This window comes from Rattus norvegicus, chromosome 7 (assembly GCF_036323735.1).
Source record: "Rattus norvegicus strain BN/NHsdMcwi chromosome 7, GRCr8, whole genome shotgun sequence".
Taxonomy (NCBI): Eukaryota; Metazoa; Chordata; class Mammalia; order Rodentia; family Muridae; genus Rattus; species Rattus norvegicus.
The window spans coordinates 30,554,909-30,573,990 of NC_086025.1; the positions used below are offsets into that span (position 1 = coordinate 30,554,909).

The 19,082-nt window shown below is 44.3% G+C and overlaps 1 protein-coding gene across 3 annotated transcripts in view; it reads left to right on the forward strand.

The window, feature by feature from the left end:
• Fgd6 (FYVE, RhoGEF and PH domain containing 6) overlaps positions 1-19,082 on the forward strand; it is a 115,299-nt gene that overhangs the window by 70,309 nt on the left and 25,908 nt on the right. For all 3 annotated transcript variants that reach the window (NM_001137645.1, XM_063264098.1, XM_039079738.2), the window contains 2 exons: positions 2,508-2,664; positions 4,994-5,081. In NM_001137645.1, the coding sequence (NP_001131117.1) occupies positions 2,508-2,664; positions 4,994-5,081 (245 nt within the window). The remainder of the gene's footprint in view (positions 1-2,507; positions 2,665-4,993; positions 5,082-19,082) is intronic.

The following is a 19,082-nucleotide window of genomic DNA, read 5'->3' on the forward strand; positions in this document are numbered from 1 at the left end:
AATTTAGCTATTTCCTTTGTCTATTTTGTTTTGTTTTGATCTTGTGTTTATTTATTGAGACAGGGTTTCACCTCCTGATACATTCCAGGCTGTAATTTTTTAAAGCTCCAGTGAAAATGAAGTATCATTATCAAAATAATTCCTGTACATAATTTATCTTTTGTTCTTTATATAATTTTATATTAATATTACCCTGAACTGGCTTTAAAACCTAACTATAGACATATATGTAGTATAGAGAGGTTTAAATATTTTTGCTTAGATAAAGGCTTCCTTAAGTTTTGGATCTGTAGATGGTCTGTATTGGAAGGATTAAGCATTCCTAAGAACCAGACTATAAAGAGATAACTCTTTAACTGTGGAAAAGGTTTTACTTATTGTTCGCAAAATAGTTCAAGTCTGTGAATAAGGTATTTTTCTCTCAAAATCTTCTTTCACGGAGCCTTGTGGAGCAGACTTGCAAGCCCAAATAGTTAGGAAGCTGAGGCAAGAAGACCGTAAGTCCATTGAGCTGTATGGGAAACTCACTGAGTCCCTGTCTCAACAGAAAACATAAAAGACAGGCTGGCAAGATGGCTCCATAGTAAAGGTGCTTGCAAATGTGATGACCTAAGTTTGATCCTCAGAACCCGCATGGTGAAAAGACAGAACTGATTCCCAAAAATTGTTCCCTGACCTCATATTCATGCTCTACTCAAGATAAATAAATAAACCCACAAATATGTTTTAAAACTAAAAAGAGCTGGGGATTTAGCTTAGTGGTTTACCTGTCATACAAGAAGCCCTAGGCTCAATATCTATTTGTATGATAGCATTTAGAGCGCCACATCCTCTATATGTAGATTGAAATGTGCATGTTTGTCTTATAAAGACTGATTTAAGGGCTCCAACTGTTAGACGAATTGCAGTATTTTCAGTTCTGGACCAGACAGGGAGGGGCCAGTCTTTATCTATACAACAGAAGTTTGAAGCTCTGGGTATGGACCATTGCTTGTTGACACTGAGATTTTGAGCTGGTGTGCAGTATCTCCTTTCCAGGGAAACTTGGAAGTACAACCCACCTTGTTGACTCAGAAAGCCATGGCCCTGTGCACCTTACCACGGTGACACTTCTACTCTGCTATCTTAGAGGACATACTTAGCCAGAAGTGACCCTTCACCTTGGTCTCCAGACCACAGATCATGTTCTGTTCCATAAGGAAGGGCATGGTCCAAGGCCGCTGCTGCCTCGTGATCTATCCTGGTGATCCAGTTTCGTTGGGGTAGAGCCATGAGGAAGAACCAGGTGCTTACAGCTGTGGCCACGGAATTCAAGGTCTGGATTCCTGTAATAGGAGCAGCAGGCCTGCCTCCTAGCTTACCTGAGTTTACTTGAAATATGTTATTATATTGAATGTTTTAAATGTCTCTCTTTGTAGCTGCCCTGGTTTGGGAGCCATTATAACGTGTAGACTGATCTTAAACTCATGGTGATCCTCCTGTCTCACTCTTCTGAGTACCAGAGTTATAGGAGTGAGCCACCATGCCTAACAGCCATTTCATTTCCCAAGGTTTGACTATCTCCTGTACTGGTTGGTTATCTACATATGACTAGTGTATCCTATAGTACACATAATATACAAAGGCCTTACTTTCATGGAACAGGCATTATAGTGGGGATGAATACAAGGTAAATAGGTAAGAAAAATCAGGGAAAGATCTGATATGCAGAGACTAAAATGCTGGAGTTCTTAGTGAAGATCAGACGGTTAAAAAAAGACTCTTTAAGAAAGTAGAACATGGACTAGAAATAGTCTGTAGTAGGGTGCTTGCCTTGCATATGTAAGGTGTTCAGATCCCCCCTCCCCGAAAAGCGGATGTGGGAAGGTGGGCGTGGGGGAACTCCGATGCCTCCATATGTCCATGCACGTGCAACCACTGATAAAAGGCTGCAGCATGGGAATGGACTCAGGTGTGTTTAAAGAACATGAAGAAGTTCTGCAGAACAGGGAAAGGGGAAGGGAATCATGGCCTGGGTCAGACAGACAGACAGACAGGAAAGCATAGTAGCCTGTGTGTACATGGAATGTAGTTTTATTTTCAGGGCAATAGAAGGCCCCGGGAGCTGGATGTGTTGTAGCACTGAGCTGTCATGATTGCAGGAGAGAGGCTGAGACAGGCAGATCATGAGTTCAAAGCTAGTCTGGGTAGCTTAGTGAGACCGTCTGCATACACACACACACACACACACACACACACACACACACACTGGAAAGAAGCTGTCACTGGAAGTCACACAATAGGACACACAGTTTTTAGGTCCCTGCTGCCCTGACAAATGGAATAGAGAGGACAAGAGTGGGAAAAGGGACACCAGTCAGAGCTGGCAGAGTCTGGACAAGGTGTGCTCATGGCAGGGCCAGTGCTGAAGAAGAGGGAAAGCAGACAGCAGGACAAGCTGGTGCGGACAAGCTGCTGCCTCAGACACACTGACTGCCCTCATGGTTCTCTGTATCCTCTACCCACAGGGCTGAACAACAGAGAATTGCTGACATCTTTGTAAAGAAGGGGCCATATTTAAAAATGTACTCCATGTACATCAAAGAATTCGACAAGAACATTGCGTTGCTGGATGAACAGTGCAAGAAAAACTCTGGATTCGCCACGGTCGTCAGGGAATTCGAGGTATTCGCTGTCATAGAATGCTCAACTTCTCCCCGCATGCCTTAGTCCTTTACGGCCATTGAAAAAAATTTTGAGAAAACGTGTGTTAAAACATAGTCTCCTCCACCAGCCGATGGTGGTGCACACTTTTACTCCCAGTCCCAGGATACAGAAACTGTCTCAAACAAAAAAACAAACAAACAAACAAACAAACAAAAAACCCCAACCAAACAACCAAATAAATAAATAAATAAAATGATAATAATAATCTCTTCTAAATCTTAGAAAGGATTAATTAATCAAATAAACCAGTAAAAATTCAATATAGTCCAAGATTCAATAGTGAAGATCTGTTATCGCATGTTGTACTGTTTAAGCTGGGTAAACATCATCTTGGTTAGAGGTAGTTAGCTAGTTAACTTGTTTAAACCAAGGTCTCACTGTATAGCCACACCAGCTTCAAAGTCCTGGCTTTCCTCTCATCAGCTGGGTGCGGTGGCACGGGCCTGTGCTCCCACCACATGGGAAGCTGAGGCAGGAAGATAAGGGATTTAAGGTCATGCTTAGCACATAGTGAACTCCTGTGAGCAGGGACAACATGGGTCCCTGTCTCAAAAACAAAAAAAGGACTAACCAGGTGGCTGGGAGCAGAAAGGCACTCGCTGCTACGTCTGGGATCCCACGTGTGGAAGGAGAGAACTGACTCCTGAAGCTGTCCTCTGACCTCAGCATGCATGCTGGGACACATGTGCACCCGACGCCTACACACATGCGCACACACTAAATAAACAAAGGAGTAAACAAATAATCTTATTTTTTTAGGCCTATGGTAAAACGCACATACCACCAACTTACGATCTTAGCCACTTTGTGTATAATTCTGTGGTATGAATCACGTGGACAGCATCGTGCCACCATCTTTCTGAAACATACATAGCCTTGCAAAACTGAGATTCCATAGCCATTAAACACCAACTCGTCCTTCTCTTCCACCCTGGCCGGCCACCCCTATTCTGCCTTCTGCCTTGATGGATTTGAATGCCAAGGGATCATTTCCTATTTTCAACCTAACATTTTCTTCCATTCGTCTGACACCTTCATATACAGTAATGGAAAGGAGCACGGTTTTTCGTTGGATAAGTAAATAAATAAAGTTCTAGCATCAAAGTTAAAAACTTTGCTTTGCTTTATTTGATGTGTCAGCGAAAGCTTTGTGTGTGTGTTTTTTAAAATATGTATTTATTATATATGAGTACACTGTCGCTGTCTTCAGACACACCAGAAGGGGCATTGGATCCCATTAAAAGTGGTTGCGAGCCACCATGTGGTTGCTGGGACTTGAACTCAGGACCTCTGGAAGAGCAGTCGGTGCTCTTAACCGCTGAGCCACCTCTCCAGCCCCTGTGTGTGTTTTTAAATGAAAGTCTGTTTCATTTTTTAAATGAAGAAAGGTTTCGACAGAGCGAGATTGCGCACTGTACCCAGACTTGCCTCAGGGTGGGTTTTGCAGTCAGGGCTGTCCTTGACCTCTGGCCCACCTTCCCCTGCCCCCTGAGCACCCGAGTCTCCTCCCTTCAGGAACCATCAGTTTAACTCTCACCATTTTTGGTTGCTATATCTTGGTGTTTATTTCTTCAGCTAAAAATGGTCAGTAAATTCTAGCCACACAAAATAAGAAAGGCAGACTTTCAAAGATATTATAGTATCGCTGACTTTTACTTTATGATGCTTCACGCAAGAGGCAAGTAATTATACTTTGGAAATCATTTGTAGCCTTTCCTGCTCTTCCTCCCTTCTACTATCTTACCATCCATAAAAGGAGCCATCCCTGGCTACCATGGCACATCCTGTAATCCCAGCACCCAGAAAGTAGAGTCAAGACCACAGAGTTGAGGGCCAGCCTGAGCTACACTGAGGGGTCTATCTCATAACACAATGTATGGGCACATGGACGCACTCATCTTGATCCTACCACACATAGACACCCCCCGAGGAAAACATTACAGTCAGGTATTCACTCTGACTTGGCTGTCTTTTCTAGGACTGCTCGTCCAACACCACCTCCACTCGTCGTTCTTCTAAGAGAAGGGGCGCTTTACTAGGCTGCTCTGCGCTTTAATTTCTGCAGCTCCCGGAGTACCTTGTTGTTACAGTGTGTCAGTACAATGGCTGCAGGGCCCTTGGGGCAGCAGCTTCAGAAACAGACTGGAGAGGTGGGTTCGATGGCTCCAGTCAGTTTCCCTTGCTGCACAGCCACTGTCCCTTACATAAGGAAGCATCTCTGAATAGCCTGGACTCTGCTTCTGACAAAACAATGGGCTTACTTTGAATGCCTTTTTTCCCCCTCCAGATGAGCCCTCGATGTGCCAACCTGGCCCTGAAGCACTACCTGCTGAAGCCAGTTCAGAGGATCCCTCAGTATAGGCTGCTGCTGACAGGTAGGGTCCCCCAGCCTTACCAGCCAAGGTCCCCGAGTGTCCTATCGAGCACTGCCTTTCCTAAGCGTGCCCTCCGTCTTCTCTCACCACTCGATGCATGCTAGATGAGTCACCTCGCAGGGACTGAACCACTCTCAGCTCTCTGAACATCCAGTGTCCACACTCCCCTCCGGGCCTCGTGTTCGTGTAGGTTTATTCTGAGCTTCGCACCACACCAACCCTCATCCTGAGTTGTTCCCCTGGAATGATGCTCTAATCCCAAGGAGGTATTTTGTCCCCTCCCCCCATGCTGCTTGTAGAGCACTGTCTTGGTGACCCTAATGAACTACAGTGTATGCGTGATCCTTAGAATAGCTCTTTGTACATAGCACATTCTATTAATGTTAGCTATTCTTAGCAATCATAGCAGTAACCGTACTATTACTATTTGGGTATGTTGACGACTGTTTGCAAGGTTTTAGATGTCCGGCTGGTTTACAAGAGAATATGAGGCCTGATATAGAGGAATGAATATGTACTTGGGTACTTCTGCTCCCTGGCTCTTTAAAACTTACCATGGTAACATAGACAAGATACCAGGCTTACAAAGATCCTTGAAAGAATGAAGTGAATTCTGTCTCCTCAGTCAGAAACAGAGGTGTATGTGAACCCCGGAAAAGCAGCATTTGCTCAGGTCCCTTGAGGCATCTAGATGTGACAGGCTTTCCTAGATTGGGAGTGATAAGATGGGAGGTGCTTTTCTTTCATACCAAAGTGTGTCAAGAGCTCAATTTGAGTTCCTAACTGCAAATCAGGCACTGGATTTCTCTCTAGAATGACACATGCTACGCAAATAGTTTGAGGATATCCTGCCCATCTGCTTTCCTCTGCTTCTGGCTGAGATTATTAATTTACAGGACAAGGGGAAGTGCTGACACGCAGTGCTTTTGCTAGATAAATCTAATGTTCTGTGGTAACTGGCTACTGGACAGCATTGGCCATTGTCACAGCGGTAGGAGGAAGGCTGCTTGTAGTGGCTTCAGATGTGAGGAGGAAGGCTCCCAGCTACTGAAAATGAAAGTGTAAAAGATTTGCACCCCCACCGTGCCGGTCTCTCTAGTTAAAAAGCTGCCTGTGTTTAAGTTAGATTGTACGCTAAGTTGTTTCTGGTGGAGAGATGAGGAAAACAAGTTTTTAAAACAATCCATGTCTCCCTCTTAGACAAGTTTCTTTGTGGAGACAACGAAGTTGCCTCAGACTACTTGTACCTCTGCCTTAGCCTCTGGAATGCTGGGATTATAGGCCCACGTCACCACACCTGACATTTCTTCATTACGTTTATTACGCTCACTCACTTGTTTGTTGAGTGAGGTATGCGTGCGCATGTGTGCCATAACACACATGTGAATATCAGAGGGCATCTTGCGAGAGTCCATTTTCTCCTCGCCATGTGGGTCCTGGGGGTGGAAGCCAGGTCCTCCAGCTGGCAACAGGTGCTTGTATCAACTCAGATGGCTCACCAGACCGTGCCCGGCTTTTTCAAATGTGGGTTTTTTTTAATTATTTCTTTTATTTTTGAGATTATAATTACATCATTTCCTGTTTCTTTCTCCTCCCTCAAGACCATCCTATACACTTCTCCTTGCTCTCTTCCAAACTCATGGCCTCTCTTTCCATTGATTAAAATCTGTCTTTAAGAAGACAGGTTTGGGGCTGCCGGTGTGTCTGAGTTGGTAAAGTGTTTTTCCTAGTGGACCTGAAGCCTCAGCTATGTCTGTAATCAAAGCAACAGACTTCTCATTGTTCTATAACACCAACATCATGTGAGATTGGACTTTTAAGTTTTTTCTTCTTTTAAGGGTTTATTTGGTTCTTAAATTTTGATTTTAGCATTGTTTGGGGCAGACTTTTGTCATACAATCCTAGCTGCTTTAGTACTTGCTATGTAGCCCAGGTTGGCTTCAAACTCACTATAATCCTCCTGCTTCAGACTAGTGAGTGCTAGAATTATAGATATATTCTAACACACTAGTCTCTTGGAATTATTTTTATTTTGGTTTATATTTTTTTAAAAAACTATAGTCCACATAAAAGATCAGGCTGGTCTAGAACACATTATATAACCTAAGCTGCCTGGAACTGGTAGGCATCTTCTTGTATGTATGCATGTATGTATATATGTTTGTATGTATGTATGTATGTGTGTGTGTATGTATACATGTATGTATGTATGTTTGTATGTATGTATGTGTATGTGTTTGTGTGTGTATGTATGTATACATGCATGCATGCATGTATGTATGTATGTGTGTATGTATGTTTGTATGTATGTGTGTGTATGTATGTATACATGCATGCATGCATGTATGTATGTGTGTATGTATGTTTGTATGTATGTGTGTGTATGTATGTTTGTTTGTATGTATGTGTGTATGGATGCATGTATGTATACATGTATGTATGTGTATATGTTTGTATGTATATATGTGTGTATGTATGTTTATATGTATACCACATGCATGCTTGGTGCTCATCAAAGTCAAGGGTATCAGATCCTCTGGAGCTGGAGTTAGAGATGGTTGTGGTCCACAATAAAGAGCTGGGAATTGAACCTGGATCCTCAGTAAAAGCAACACAGGCTTAACTGCTGAGCCATCTCTCCAGTGTACATGTTAAATCTTAAGTCTGCATCTCTTTAAATGATTGACTGCGGTCCCATGTTTGGAAAAACAAGTTCCAATAACTTGATCCTCCCAATGACCTTGGGAGGGACCCAATTTCAAACGTAGGGACCTCAAGTAGCCGAAAGGAAGTGTAAGCCTTTACTTGAGTCACCCGCTGATGCTGATTATTATCTAGGTATTTGGCAGAGTAGGGGAAGATTCCTCCCTGGCTCGGTGTAAGTAGACTTGAACTTGCCTTGTTTCTGGGCAGAGGGAGTCTGAGACGAAGGCCTGATAAGACGTGACGAGAGAAAAGTGAGTGGGGATCCCCAGAGGCAGTGGTCTGTGCTACTGTTTAACAATCCTGGGTTTTGCTTTTGGGTTTTTTTTTTTTCCTGCAGTGTTTTTCCCCCATATGAGAACTTCAGTTCTCTCTTCATTGTAGTAAAAAATTCTAACTAAATTCTTAGTGGAAGCCCTTGTTGATCCCCCAGCTGTACATGGTCATGACTCGAATCCTCCAGCACCACTAACATAAGTGCTTGCGTAAATCCAGTGATCCTCAGTAGCGGTTTCTTAGGATCAGCTCAGAACACATCTAAGAGAATGCATGCCATTGTGAAGGGCTCAGGGAAACACAGTGAGTGCGTTACCTAATGAATCCTGCGTGCTTTTACATTTTACTTCTGTGTTGAGTGGTCAAGGCTGATGCACCATAGTCAGGCCCAATCCTGAGCATGTGGGACACCAGATCCTCTCGAGCCGGAAAGGACTGGAATCACGAAGCAGCAGGCAGGGAGAAAGCAGACACTGCCACAGCAGGAGCAGGATCAGTTGCTTCTTTCTCATCTTCACAAAACAAGCTATCTGGACTCCTGGATCTTGCCCCATAGCGAAGACTTGACCAACTGAAAGGCTTGGGAAATGAATAGTTGCCCCCTGTTATGAAGTTCGGAATCCTCCTGCAGTAGTGCCGTGAACGTGGATAGATCACTAACATCGTTCAAAATTGAAAGCACGCTTCCATGACTCGGGCCCTTACTGAAGGACTAACCTCCTTCCTACTCTTACTCCCTGGCCAGATCTCCAGCTTCTCCTGTCCCTCTGGTTCCCGCTCCTGTTGAGATTTAGGGCAGAGTTTTCTCCACCCACTACATGTTATAGAAACGACTTCATACTGACCACACCACCTATTCTCACTCCCCATTCAACCCAGCACAGCATCGCTTCATTTCCCTGCCAAAGGAGTATGTGCTTTGATTCTGCTCATTACATTATGATGATTGATTGATTCGTGATTTAATTTATTTACCTATTTACTTTTGTACTGGTATTTGATCCTCGGACCTCAGGCCTGCTCAGGCAGTATCCAGTCAGTCAGCTGCATCCCCAGCCCTCCTCGTGCATACTGGAAAAGTTGAGAGCACACTTATCTACGGTCTAGTGACCTCGGTTTACAACCCCAGCTTATGCAGATCTCACTTCCTCTTGCCGAAGCGTGTCCTCCCAGGCTCAGTTCACTCATATACCAATCACTCACTCAGCATGTGCTCTCATGGGCCAGCCCTGGCCTGGCCATCGGGGACTGGCAGAACAGCACAGCGATGGCCCTTGCCCCACAGGCTGTGCACAGTCCTCTTTGAGGCTGCGTCCAACTCCTCAGGCCACCACTCAGCTCTTCTCTCCCTAAAATTTATGCGGATCTTGCCACTTGTTATTTTTGGAAGGGTCACCTTTTTCCTTTGAAGGGTTCTTTCATGCATATAAAAATATGTAAGTAATATAAAAAGCCAAATCCCTTTCGTCTTCCATTGTTTGGAAATGACTCATAGACTTTTCAGATTTTTTTTTATCTCTAGCTATATTATATATTATATTAGAATTTTTTCCCAATAAAAGCTTTTTTTTTATTTGTGGAACATTATTACATTGATATTGAAGGAAGAGGAATTCGACAGGATCACTGAGGAGAGGGTATTTTGAAGAATATAATTTAAAATGTTTCTGAAGATCTTTTCCATCTCCACAGCTATGGGGAAACAACAGTCCTTTGAACTTTGACTCATTGTAATTTCTTTGATCTTGTTCAAAATATTTGTTATATTAAAGTTGTTTTAGTGATAGACTTTATTACTCTTCCCTGCAGTCTTTGCCTTTGTCTGAGATGACATTAATTCCCTGGAGCTTTTAGAAATCCGAGACTTTCCATGTTGGTAGAAAATGGGATATTAAAGACATCTGTAACCGTGTTCTGACACATTATGATGTTCACCGTGTGAACGTGAGTGACATCCAGACTCATCTGCAGATTTAAAAAAGTAAACCAATAGATTACACTTTTAAAAAAATCCTTATTGAAAACCGCTGTAGCAAGTATTTTATTTTAAAACCAAAGCAGTTGTGTGCATCAAAAGTCGTTTTGAAATTGGGCTTAGTGGCCTGTACCTTTAATCACAGTTCTGGGGGTTGGGGCACCGTCGGCCAGCATGTCTACATAGCAGTTCCCAGGCCAGCCAGGGCTGCCTAGTAAGACCCTGTCTCAGAACAACAGCAACAACAATAATAAAAGTTAAGCAGGTCATTTCAACACTTCGTGGAGGTCACAACTTGATTTTAAAAGAGTGATGGCTATACCTTAGACACCAAACAAGGCATTTACTTTCTCACAAATCCAGGGCTTTGATGGAGGCATTCTGTCCATGTGAGATAGGGTGACAATGCCATTCAGAATTTGTGTTAATTAGCCCAGCTCCTGGTCTGTTGTAAATCATTCTGAATGGTAGTTTTTTAGGATCTCTTTAGTAAGAGATCCTACTAAATAAATTATGTCCATAGAAATATCTCAATGCTTTGGGAAGACCTGAGGACCTAAGAACCAAGCACATTCTCTCTCCCGGTGCCTTTTGTCCGTCCATCCGTCCATCTGTCTGCCTGTGCTTTTTGAGGCAGTCTCATTTAGCCCCCACCACCCTTCAGCTTCCTATGGAGCCAAGGGTCCTCCTGCCCTTGCCACAGTAGAGCTAGGACTGCACCCATGCAGCCTTGTCTGGCTCGTGGAGTACTGGGCAGCAGGCTCAAGGCTTTGTGCTTGCCAGGCAAATGTTCAGGCATCTGAACTGCACCTAGTCTGGTTTTGTTGTTGTTTTGAGACAGTGTTATGTAGCCCAGGAGACCTCAAATTCACTTTGTAGGCCAGGATGACCTTGAACACCCCATCCTCCTAAATGCTGGGATTGGAGGCTGTGCTACCTCGCCTAGCCAAATGTGCTTCTTCAGTACTGAATTAAGTAAGATCTGATGGGAGATGGAATGATTTAGAGATGGTGTCAATAAGAGTATACAGTATTTTCTGTTGTCCGCCTCAACCATAATTTGTCATAAAATATCTGCGATTTCCATGGTGATTAACAAATCACAAAGGTTGTTAATACTTCTGGGATTTGCTACCAATATTGCTGGCAGATAGAAACTCTTATTTCATTTAAAGGTTACTGAAAATGGAGCTGGGTAAGGTAGCTCATGCCTTTAATCCCAGCACCCGGGAGACAGAAGCAGGCAGATCTTTGTGAGTTCGAGGCCAGCCTGGTCTATAATGCTAGTTGCAGGACAGCCAGGGCTACACAGTAAGACCCTGTGTAATAGAATCAAAACAATAAAGCTTAGTGGAAATCAGTCTGCTGGTCTATGTGCTAGGTTTTCCGTCCATCCAAGGTTGCAGAAAACCAGAGTTCTACCAGTGGCGATCTCTATAAATTACTCTTCTCTCCTTAGCGCAGGTTTGACCCAGATTCCCTGGAAGCGGCCAAATGCCTCTGTTTCTGGGACCTGCTTTGACAGAGATTTAATGAGCCAAATGTGTCCCTGGAGTGTCTCTCTCAGTCTTTGTGAGGAGTACAGGCTCACAGGAGGAACTGCTCCAGTGGGAGAAACCATGGAAATTCAGCTACACTTGAACTCATTCTGGCTCTTAGGGTCACTTCATCCGTCGTCGCTCTGTTGCACAGTGAAGTGCACTTGTCTCCCGAAGTCTACCTTTGCTGAATTGGTTGGGTCGTAGGGACAAATATGGACAAGAGTTTCTTTATACTCGAGCGTGGCTTCAGTGTGCCCAATGCCTTTTCTGTGTACTTGAGATTCTCACTTGATCAGCCAGCAGCCTTGATGGTCCACCCACTAAGACAGGGAGTCAGAAAACTCAGAATAACCTCTCGAATGGCCCCCTTTGCGTCTGACTCCTCTCAAGGATATTCTAGGTGTGCCTCACTAGAGTAAGAAGGCTGTGGGGCTGGGTCCATCCATCCTATGATGTGCACCTAGATCTTACCACAGCATGAACTTGGGGTTGGGGTTGGGTCATGAGTCCTTTAAAGTCACCTTCTCAGGACCAAAGTTATCAAACTCTTGAGTAGATGGGGGAGATTTTTTTCTTGACTCTGCCCTGCATTAAGGTACTCAGTTGAGGTCCAGGTTTAGCCTGTATCCCAATGAAAAACACAATCACCCATGAAATGTGATATAGAGAAAAAAAATAAAGACTCCCTTTTTAGCTTATACAAATGCCATATTTGTATTGGCAGGTCTAGGCTGCATATTTAAGGTCTAGAACTGGCCTTTGAAAAATGAAAGAATTGGAGTTAGGGGTCATGGTACTTTTTAATTAGTAACCATGTTGCCAGTGGCCACTATCTGAGCCCAGCATGTCCAGACCCTCGGCATCTCACCCTACACAAAGATTGAAATAAGCGTCCACAGATGTCAAAGTAGCAAGGAAATGTCATTCCTTGCTACTTTGAGCACAGGGATAGGACTGACGAGAGTATACTCACAGAGTGATAGTGGGCCATGTAGTGAGAGAGTGAGTGCTCAAGGGCCCTCCTTAGTGGCTAGGAATTCTTCTATAGGCTCCAAAGGAAAGGGGTGCTGAGCACTAAGGGATATAGTCTGGGTGGTCCCCCATTTTAACTAACAGATCTCAGTTAAATAACCATCTTCCTACTTCGCACAGGCCTTCCCGTGATGCAGCCCATCCTATCATATGCACACCCAGTTAAAGTATATGGGGATTCTCCCTAAAAGTCACCCAGAGGACACACTTTCCCCTCACAGAACTAGTTCAGGCTGAAGATGGCCCTGATCCATATGCCCGGTATAACTGGGAATACATTTGAATAGAAACCATCTGCATTTGATGGTTGTTGGGGGGTGGAGGACAGAACTTGTTCTGTTCTTCAGTGAGGAGTAGACTGGATATGCAGCCAGTGCACCTAGAGGCCCTAACTTGCTAGATGCATCCTTAGAGAAGCTCGTGCGTTTTCTCCTAATATCGGCACCTTGGAGGTGGTATCGGGAAGGTCAAGAGTTCAAGGTCAACCAAGTCTGTGGCCAGCCTTTCGAGATTGTTTCTCAAAATCATAGTTTTAAAACATTTCTTTTAGTGATCCCCCCCCACCCAGAAAAGCAATTTGAAATATGGAAAAAGACAGATTATCAAGATAGTAATCTGTGCTACAATTGAAGTGATCACACCGTTTATCCAAATCTGATAACTTTCAGGAGCGAGATAAGATGCTGTTTATAACATGTGCTATGACTAGGCGACAGATTTAAGATGACTGTCAGGCAGTGAAACGGGGAAAGCCTACGTATTGCAAAGACACAGCAAGCCTTCCTAAAGCCAGAAGGAAATAATTCAAAACGGTGCTCATGCTGGTAGTGGTAGCTGCAGTCCCAGCACTCAGGAAGCTGAGGCAGGAGGATTGAAAGCTCAAGGCCAGCCTGTGCTCCATAGCAAGACACTGTCTTTTTTGAAAAAAAGCACGCCAAGCTGGGTGGCACATGCATTCGTGGAAGCAATATTGGTCAAGGTCAGTTTGAGCTGCATGAGAGCCTGTTTCAAAAAAATATTGTACACGTTATTTTGGAGAGATGTTCATGGTTTAAATTTTCTTCCTTATTATTTAACTCACCAAGTTTCTTATGATGAGTTTTATTAAAGTAGGGATCACAGTATTTTATAGTGTATTGTTTGTTGTTTGTTTTTCTGTCTAATTTAGTCAGTCTCTGCCCCAGACAGGTTCTTGCTCTTTCCCTCAATTTTGTCATCCTCCTGTCTCAGTCTCCTGAGTAGCTGGATTACTGGCATATACTACAATGCTAGCCACCCCAATTCGTGTTCATATCCAGAAGAGCTATAGGGACTGGTGGCCCTCAGTAGTAGAATGCTTGCCTAACCCTTGGGAGGCCCGGGTTTGATCTCCAACACCATAAAAATGAGTGGATCAAATAAATATAAATAAAAGTGAACTGAAAGAAGAAGTTGCAAGTTGTTCCTTGGTTGGACATTACTAGATCAGGGAAGTAAGAATTTCTCTAAAAAATTTTTTTAGTACAATATATTCTGATCACTGTTTTCCCTCCTTGATCTCCTCCCAAATCTTCTCCATCTCCTCATCCACCCAAATAAATGCCTTCTTTCTCTCCTCAGAAAACAAACTAAAATAAAACAAACAGAAAAGAAAGAGCATGAAACACACACACATACACACACATACACACACACACACACACACACACACACACACACACACACACACACCATAAAACTCAAAATCAGAAACTGTTATGTGTAATAAAAGACCTGTAAGTTTGTTTTGTTTTAAATGACCAGAGAAAGCTGTGTGAGACAAAAATGTCTCCAAAACTACCATTGAGTTTGTTTTGTTTTGGTCATCCACTGCTGGGCAGTCCCTTGAGTATGGTTTGTAAGTTTTCTTTTGTGACCCGTTATCAGTTGGAGATAGCTTCTGGGTTAGGGATAGGAGCTTGTGTCCGTTTCCCCTCTCAGCACTGGGACCCCATCCATGCTGGCCCTGTGCGGCCCTGGGCAGGCCCTGTGCATGCTGCCACAGTCTCTGAGTTCCTATGTGTGTTAGTCCTGCTGTGTCTGGAGGCCTCGTTTGTTGGTGTCTTCCATTCGCCCCAGCTCTTACAAAGTTCCCTGAGCCCCAAGTCAGGACATGCCACTTAGGATGAGTATTTGAAGTCTCTCTCCCACCACCCCCTTCCACTCTCCCCACACTCTCTGTATATTGTCCAGTTGTGGCTCTCTCTCTTAGTCCCCGCTTCTCTGACGATGGCTGAGCAAGACCCTAGTCTATACACGTAACGGGATGCGGTTGGGCGTCATTTTACTGCTATGTTCCTTCAGCAGAACAACTGTATTTGGTTTTCCAAAGCTAGGAAGAATCTCAGTCTCTGATTCCTTAGAAACAACCCCAGGAGTCTCTCCCAACCTGCTGACACGTAGACCTCCGTTTTATATTTCAAGCGCCATGATCTTAGGAGGGCCAGGGCGATTTTTAAGTTGCTTGTTTCTAACTTTGAGACTTTGTAAAGCCAGGCCCATCGCATGAATAGATGACCTCTCTGTGGATCCCGTAATTCTGCATGTGTTGCAAAACTCATCGCAGATTATAGAGGAAAGAAGTCTGAACTAACACAGCACGCCTTGTCCTCCAGTCTGAAACATTTTGCTGTGGAACAATACTCTAGAGTTCATTTCCTGTGCTCTGCCACCAACCACTCTCAGCACAGTTCAGGACTCTGGCCCTTTGGAGGCAGAAAGTTCTAGGCTCCCACCATTGACTGAAACTCAGTGAAGGTTAGCCTCTGAGTAGTTTCTATTTTTAGTTGGTTGATTAAGAGTGGTGAGGCTCTCTAGAAGCTCTGGAGTAGATAATGTAGACCTTCAAGAAGATGGAGTGTTTTAGGACTCCCCACCCTTCCATTTTGGATCTTGTGTGAGTAGAAAGGTAACTTGCCTGTCCCTAGAGGTTGCATCTGGTGTGTTTCAGTTAGTTTTACACTACTGGTAAGAGACAGGACGCTTAGGAGTTAACTATTCAATGGCGCCACCTGGCGGCCCAAGAGTACATTTTGCAATGTCTGTACACCAGTAATTCTCATTTCTCTCTCCCCCAAACACCCCTCTCTGACTCTGTCTCTGCTTCTAATATGAGGTCTCAGACTCCTGATCTTCCTGCCTCCACCTCCCAAGTGCTGAGGTCACAGGCAGGCACCCCACCACCACTCCTGGTTTTTTCTTTTCCTAGTTTTGACTTAAAAGGACAGCAATAGTCTCATTGGGTTTCGAGACAGTTTATTTTTATTTTCTTGAACGAACTCTCTATACTTAATTAGTTTAGGCAGGGGCAGGAAACTCATGATGGTCCAAGTCTAACCTGACAGCTGGCAGCTGGAACATCTCCTGCCTGCACGATTCCTGTGAACGTTTCCACAGAGCCAGGCCCTAATTGGGAGGTGGTTACTAATGCCCATGAGGATGCAGGTTGTCTGTCTGGTCTCCCTTCCTGGTTTCACCCTGGCCCGTAGCCAGTCAGACGGTTTCAGGGCTGCCTGACTCACGCTCATCAGTCACCCTCCCCTTGCTGCTGCCAAGGTCCTGACTGATTCATAACTGTTGAAGGGGATCCTAGACAGATTGGTGGATTAGTTGCAAAGTTGAATTGTAGAGACCAATATCACATTTTTTAAATTGGCAGAAGGCCAACTTAACTGCATTCCTTCCCTGATTAATAGCTGGGCTGGAGAGATGGCTCAGCAGTCAAGAGCACTTGGCTGCTCTTCCAGAGGTCCTGAGTTCAAATCCCCAACACCCACATGGCAGCTCACAAATGTCTGTAACTCCAGGGGGATCCCATGCCCTCACAGAGACACACATGCAGGCAAAACGCCAGTACCCTACACGTAAAATAAAAATAAATAAACAATAGCTTGTGATAGCAGCATCTTTAGTATAAGTTCTGTGTAGTGACTGTACTCAACCCGTTTGTAAAACTTCATGTCCAGACCAAACAAACAAACAAACAAATGCAACTTAAATGCTTGTCGGGCTCTGGAAAATGATTCTGAGGTCAGGATTCCTAATGTACATGTCTTCCAGGGAACTCTCTCAGGATGAAGGAGTAATTCCATCCGTAGGAATATGCTTCCGTGTAGACGAACAGGAACTAAAGAGGAACTTGCCAGAGTCTGGCATTTAAGTAAATCAGCCGTCCTATCAAGACTCTTCAGCTCAGTCCTTCAGTGTAAGGAAACTCCTTTGGGGGTTAGGAATAACTATTAGAAAGGAAATTGGGGCTGGCAAGATGTCTCAGAGGGAAAGGTACCTCCTGCCATACCTTCTGACCTGAGTTCACTCCCAAAGCCTCATACTAGACAGAGAGAATTAACCCTTATAATTTGTCTTCCGACCTACATAGGAACATCCGGGCATTCGAGTGCCGACACAAATACAAGTAACTAACTAACGAAATGTCTTTATTTTTTAAAGAATGTGTTTGTGGCAACCCTAACATTTTTGTTTGTTTGCTTTTGAGACAGTGTCTCACTGTCCTAGTGGTTAGCCTTGAATTCCTCAGCCTCCCCTGTGCTGGAACTACACGAACCCCTTATAGGGTCTTGACACTGGCACTCTTAGCCATGGGACTGTTAAGTACCGATCCGTCCAACATGGCTCGTGTATGGAATGCGTTCTGAGCGGACTCAACATTGAGAATAGCTTGTTTTGTGTTATTGAGACAGAGCCTCCCTCTGTTGCCTAGGCTAGCCTGAAACTCAGCCACGTAATCTAGGCTAGCCTTTGACCCCAGACAGTCTTTTGCTTCAGGCTCCTAAGAGCTAGAGTAACAGGCATGAGCTGCTACATTTAGCTCGATAAGCATTTTTTTTTTTTAAATCTGAGAGGAGGCCAAGCATAGTGTGTAAGCAGAGTATTTCAATCATTTTTGTGATGTGTATTTCATCAGAGACATGCCTTCCTCCCTGTGTGTTTAGGATTTCTAGTGACTTTCCCTGGAAAGAGGGGAAGCCTTGCTTGCTATTGTCATATAGAGCACCAAGGAAGGTTTTCATGGTGGATGTTTATAATATTATAATATGCATATCCGGACTCCGCAGCTCCTAGGTCATCGCCGCAGAGACAGAGAGTTTCAGCAGTTTGAGCGTGTCTGTGGTCACTACATTTGGAAAGCCAGGGCTAACACCCAAGCTTCCATATTTGCCTGCAGGCATGACTTAGGAATCTACTGGCAAAAATCGTATCTGTTGATGATACCGCCGAGCAGAGGTTGGGTCTCACACACGCACTTCTCTAACGTATTTTTTCTCTCCCCGTTTTCCGCACCTCCACTGGCACCAGTTCCCTGACGCCAGCCTTTATTTAGAGAACTTGCTGGGGGGTGGTGGGTGATAGGAGGCGAAGCTCACACATGAGAGTAAAGTGAGTAGCTGCCCTGTCAGGTCCTGTTCAGAGGGAAAGCAGCTTTCAAATGGAAAGTTTTATAGGAGACGGGGGTCTGAGAAGAGCCTGCCAGTCAAGAACGGGATGTAGTTCAATGATAGACCGTGTCCGAGGCCCTGGTTCACACACACACACACACACACACACACACACACACACACACACACACACAGCCTGAAAAGTAAGCTACAGCCCATGCAGTGGGGGATGGTAAATTAGAAAGAACCTTGATAGATTCCAGGGTTATCGAATTCCATTTTCAGTATTAAAGATTCACTAACTAGAACGTTCCCCCATATTATAAGGCACAGAGCACCATGTTGTTTATATACCATGTCCGTCTAGCCTAGGGTCTCTCGACCACAGGCATGTTGACATTTGGGTTATCTGCTGTGAGGCTATATCAAGATTGTTTTTAACAACAGATTGCCAGTAGCACCCCTTCCCCTTAGCTGAGACAGCAGATGTCTCCTGACACTGTCAGACGTCCCACGAGGGCATTTGGAAAGTTTAGAACACATGGGGAGTTACCTTGGTATCTTGAGTATCAGTAGATTATTAGACTGAAAAATCTGTCTCTTGGGCGTTCGGTGTCTCAGTGCCTTGAGGCTTCATACTAGGCATTGAGATTAAGTCGGTCCATGTCTGGTGGACTAAACATACTAAGTAAACATTAGGAAACCTGGGTTGCATTTTTGGCCCAGGCACAACGAGAGTTGAGTGCCTTAGGTGAGATGGGTTCGTCCTCCAATGCTACACCTTCCCTCCTTCTGTGCATGTTCTTTTGTTTGTTTGGTTGGTTTGGCAAGTTTCCACTGTGCAGCTCAGGGTGGCCTCAAGCATTAGATCCTCCTCCCTTCTGCTTCTGGTCAGGCGTGAGGTAATAGCTGTGTGTTCCAAGCTCTCCTGAGTTCTTAACCTGATGCTTATGCCGGGGTTCTCAACCTGTGGCTCTCCTCCTTGGGGTTAAATGACCCTTTCACAGGGAAAAGAAGACTATTGGGAAACACAGACTATTTGCATTATGATTCAAATCAG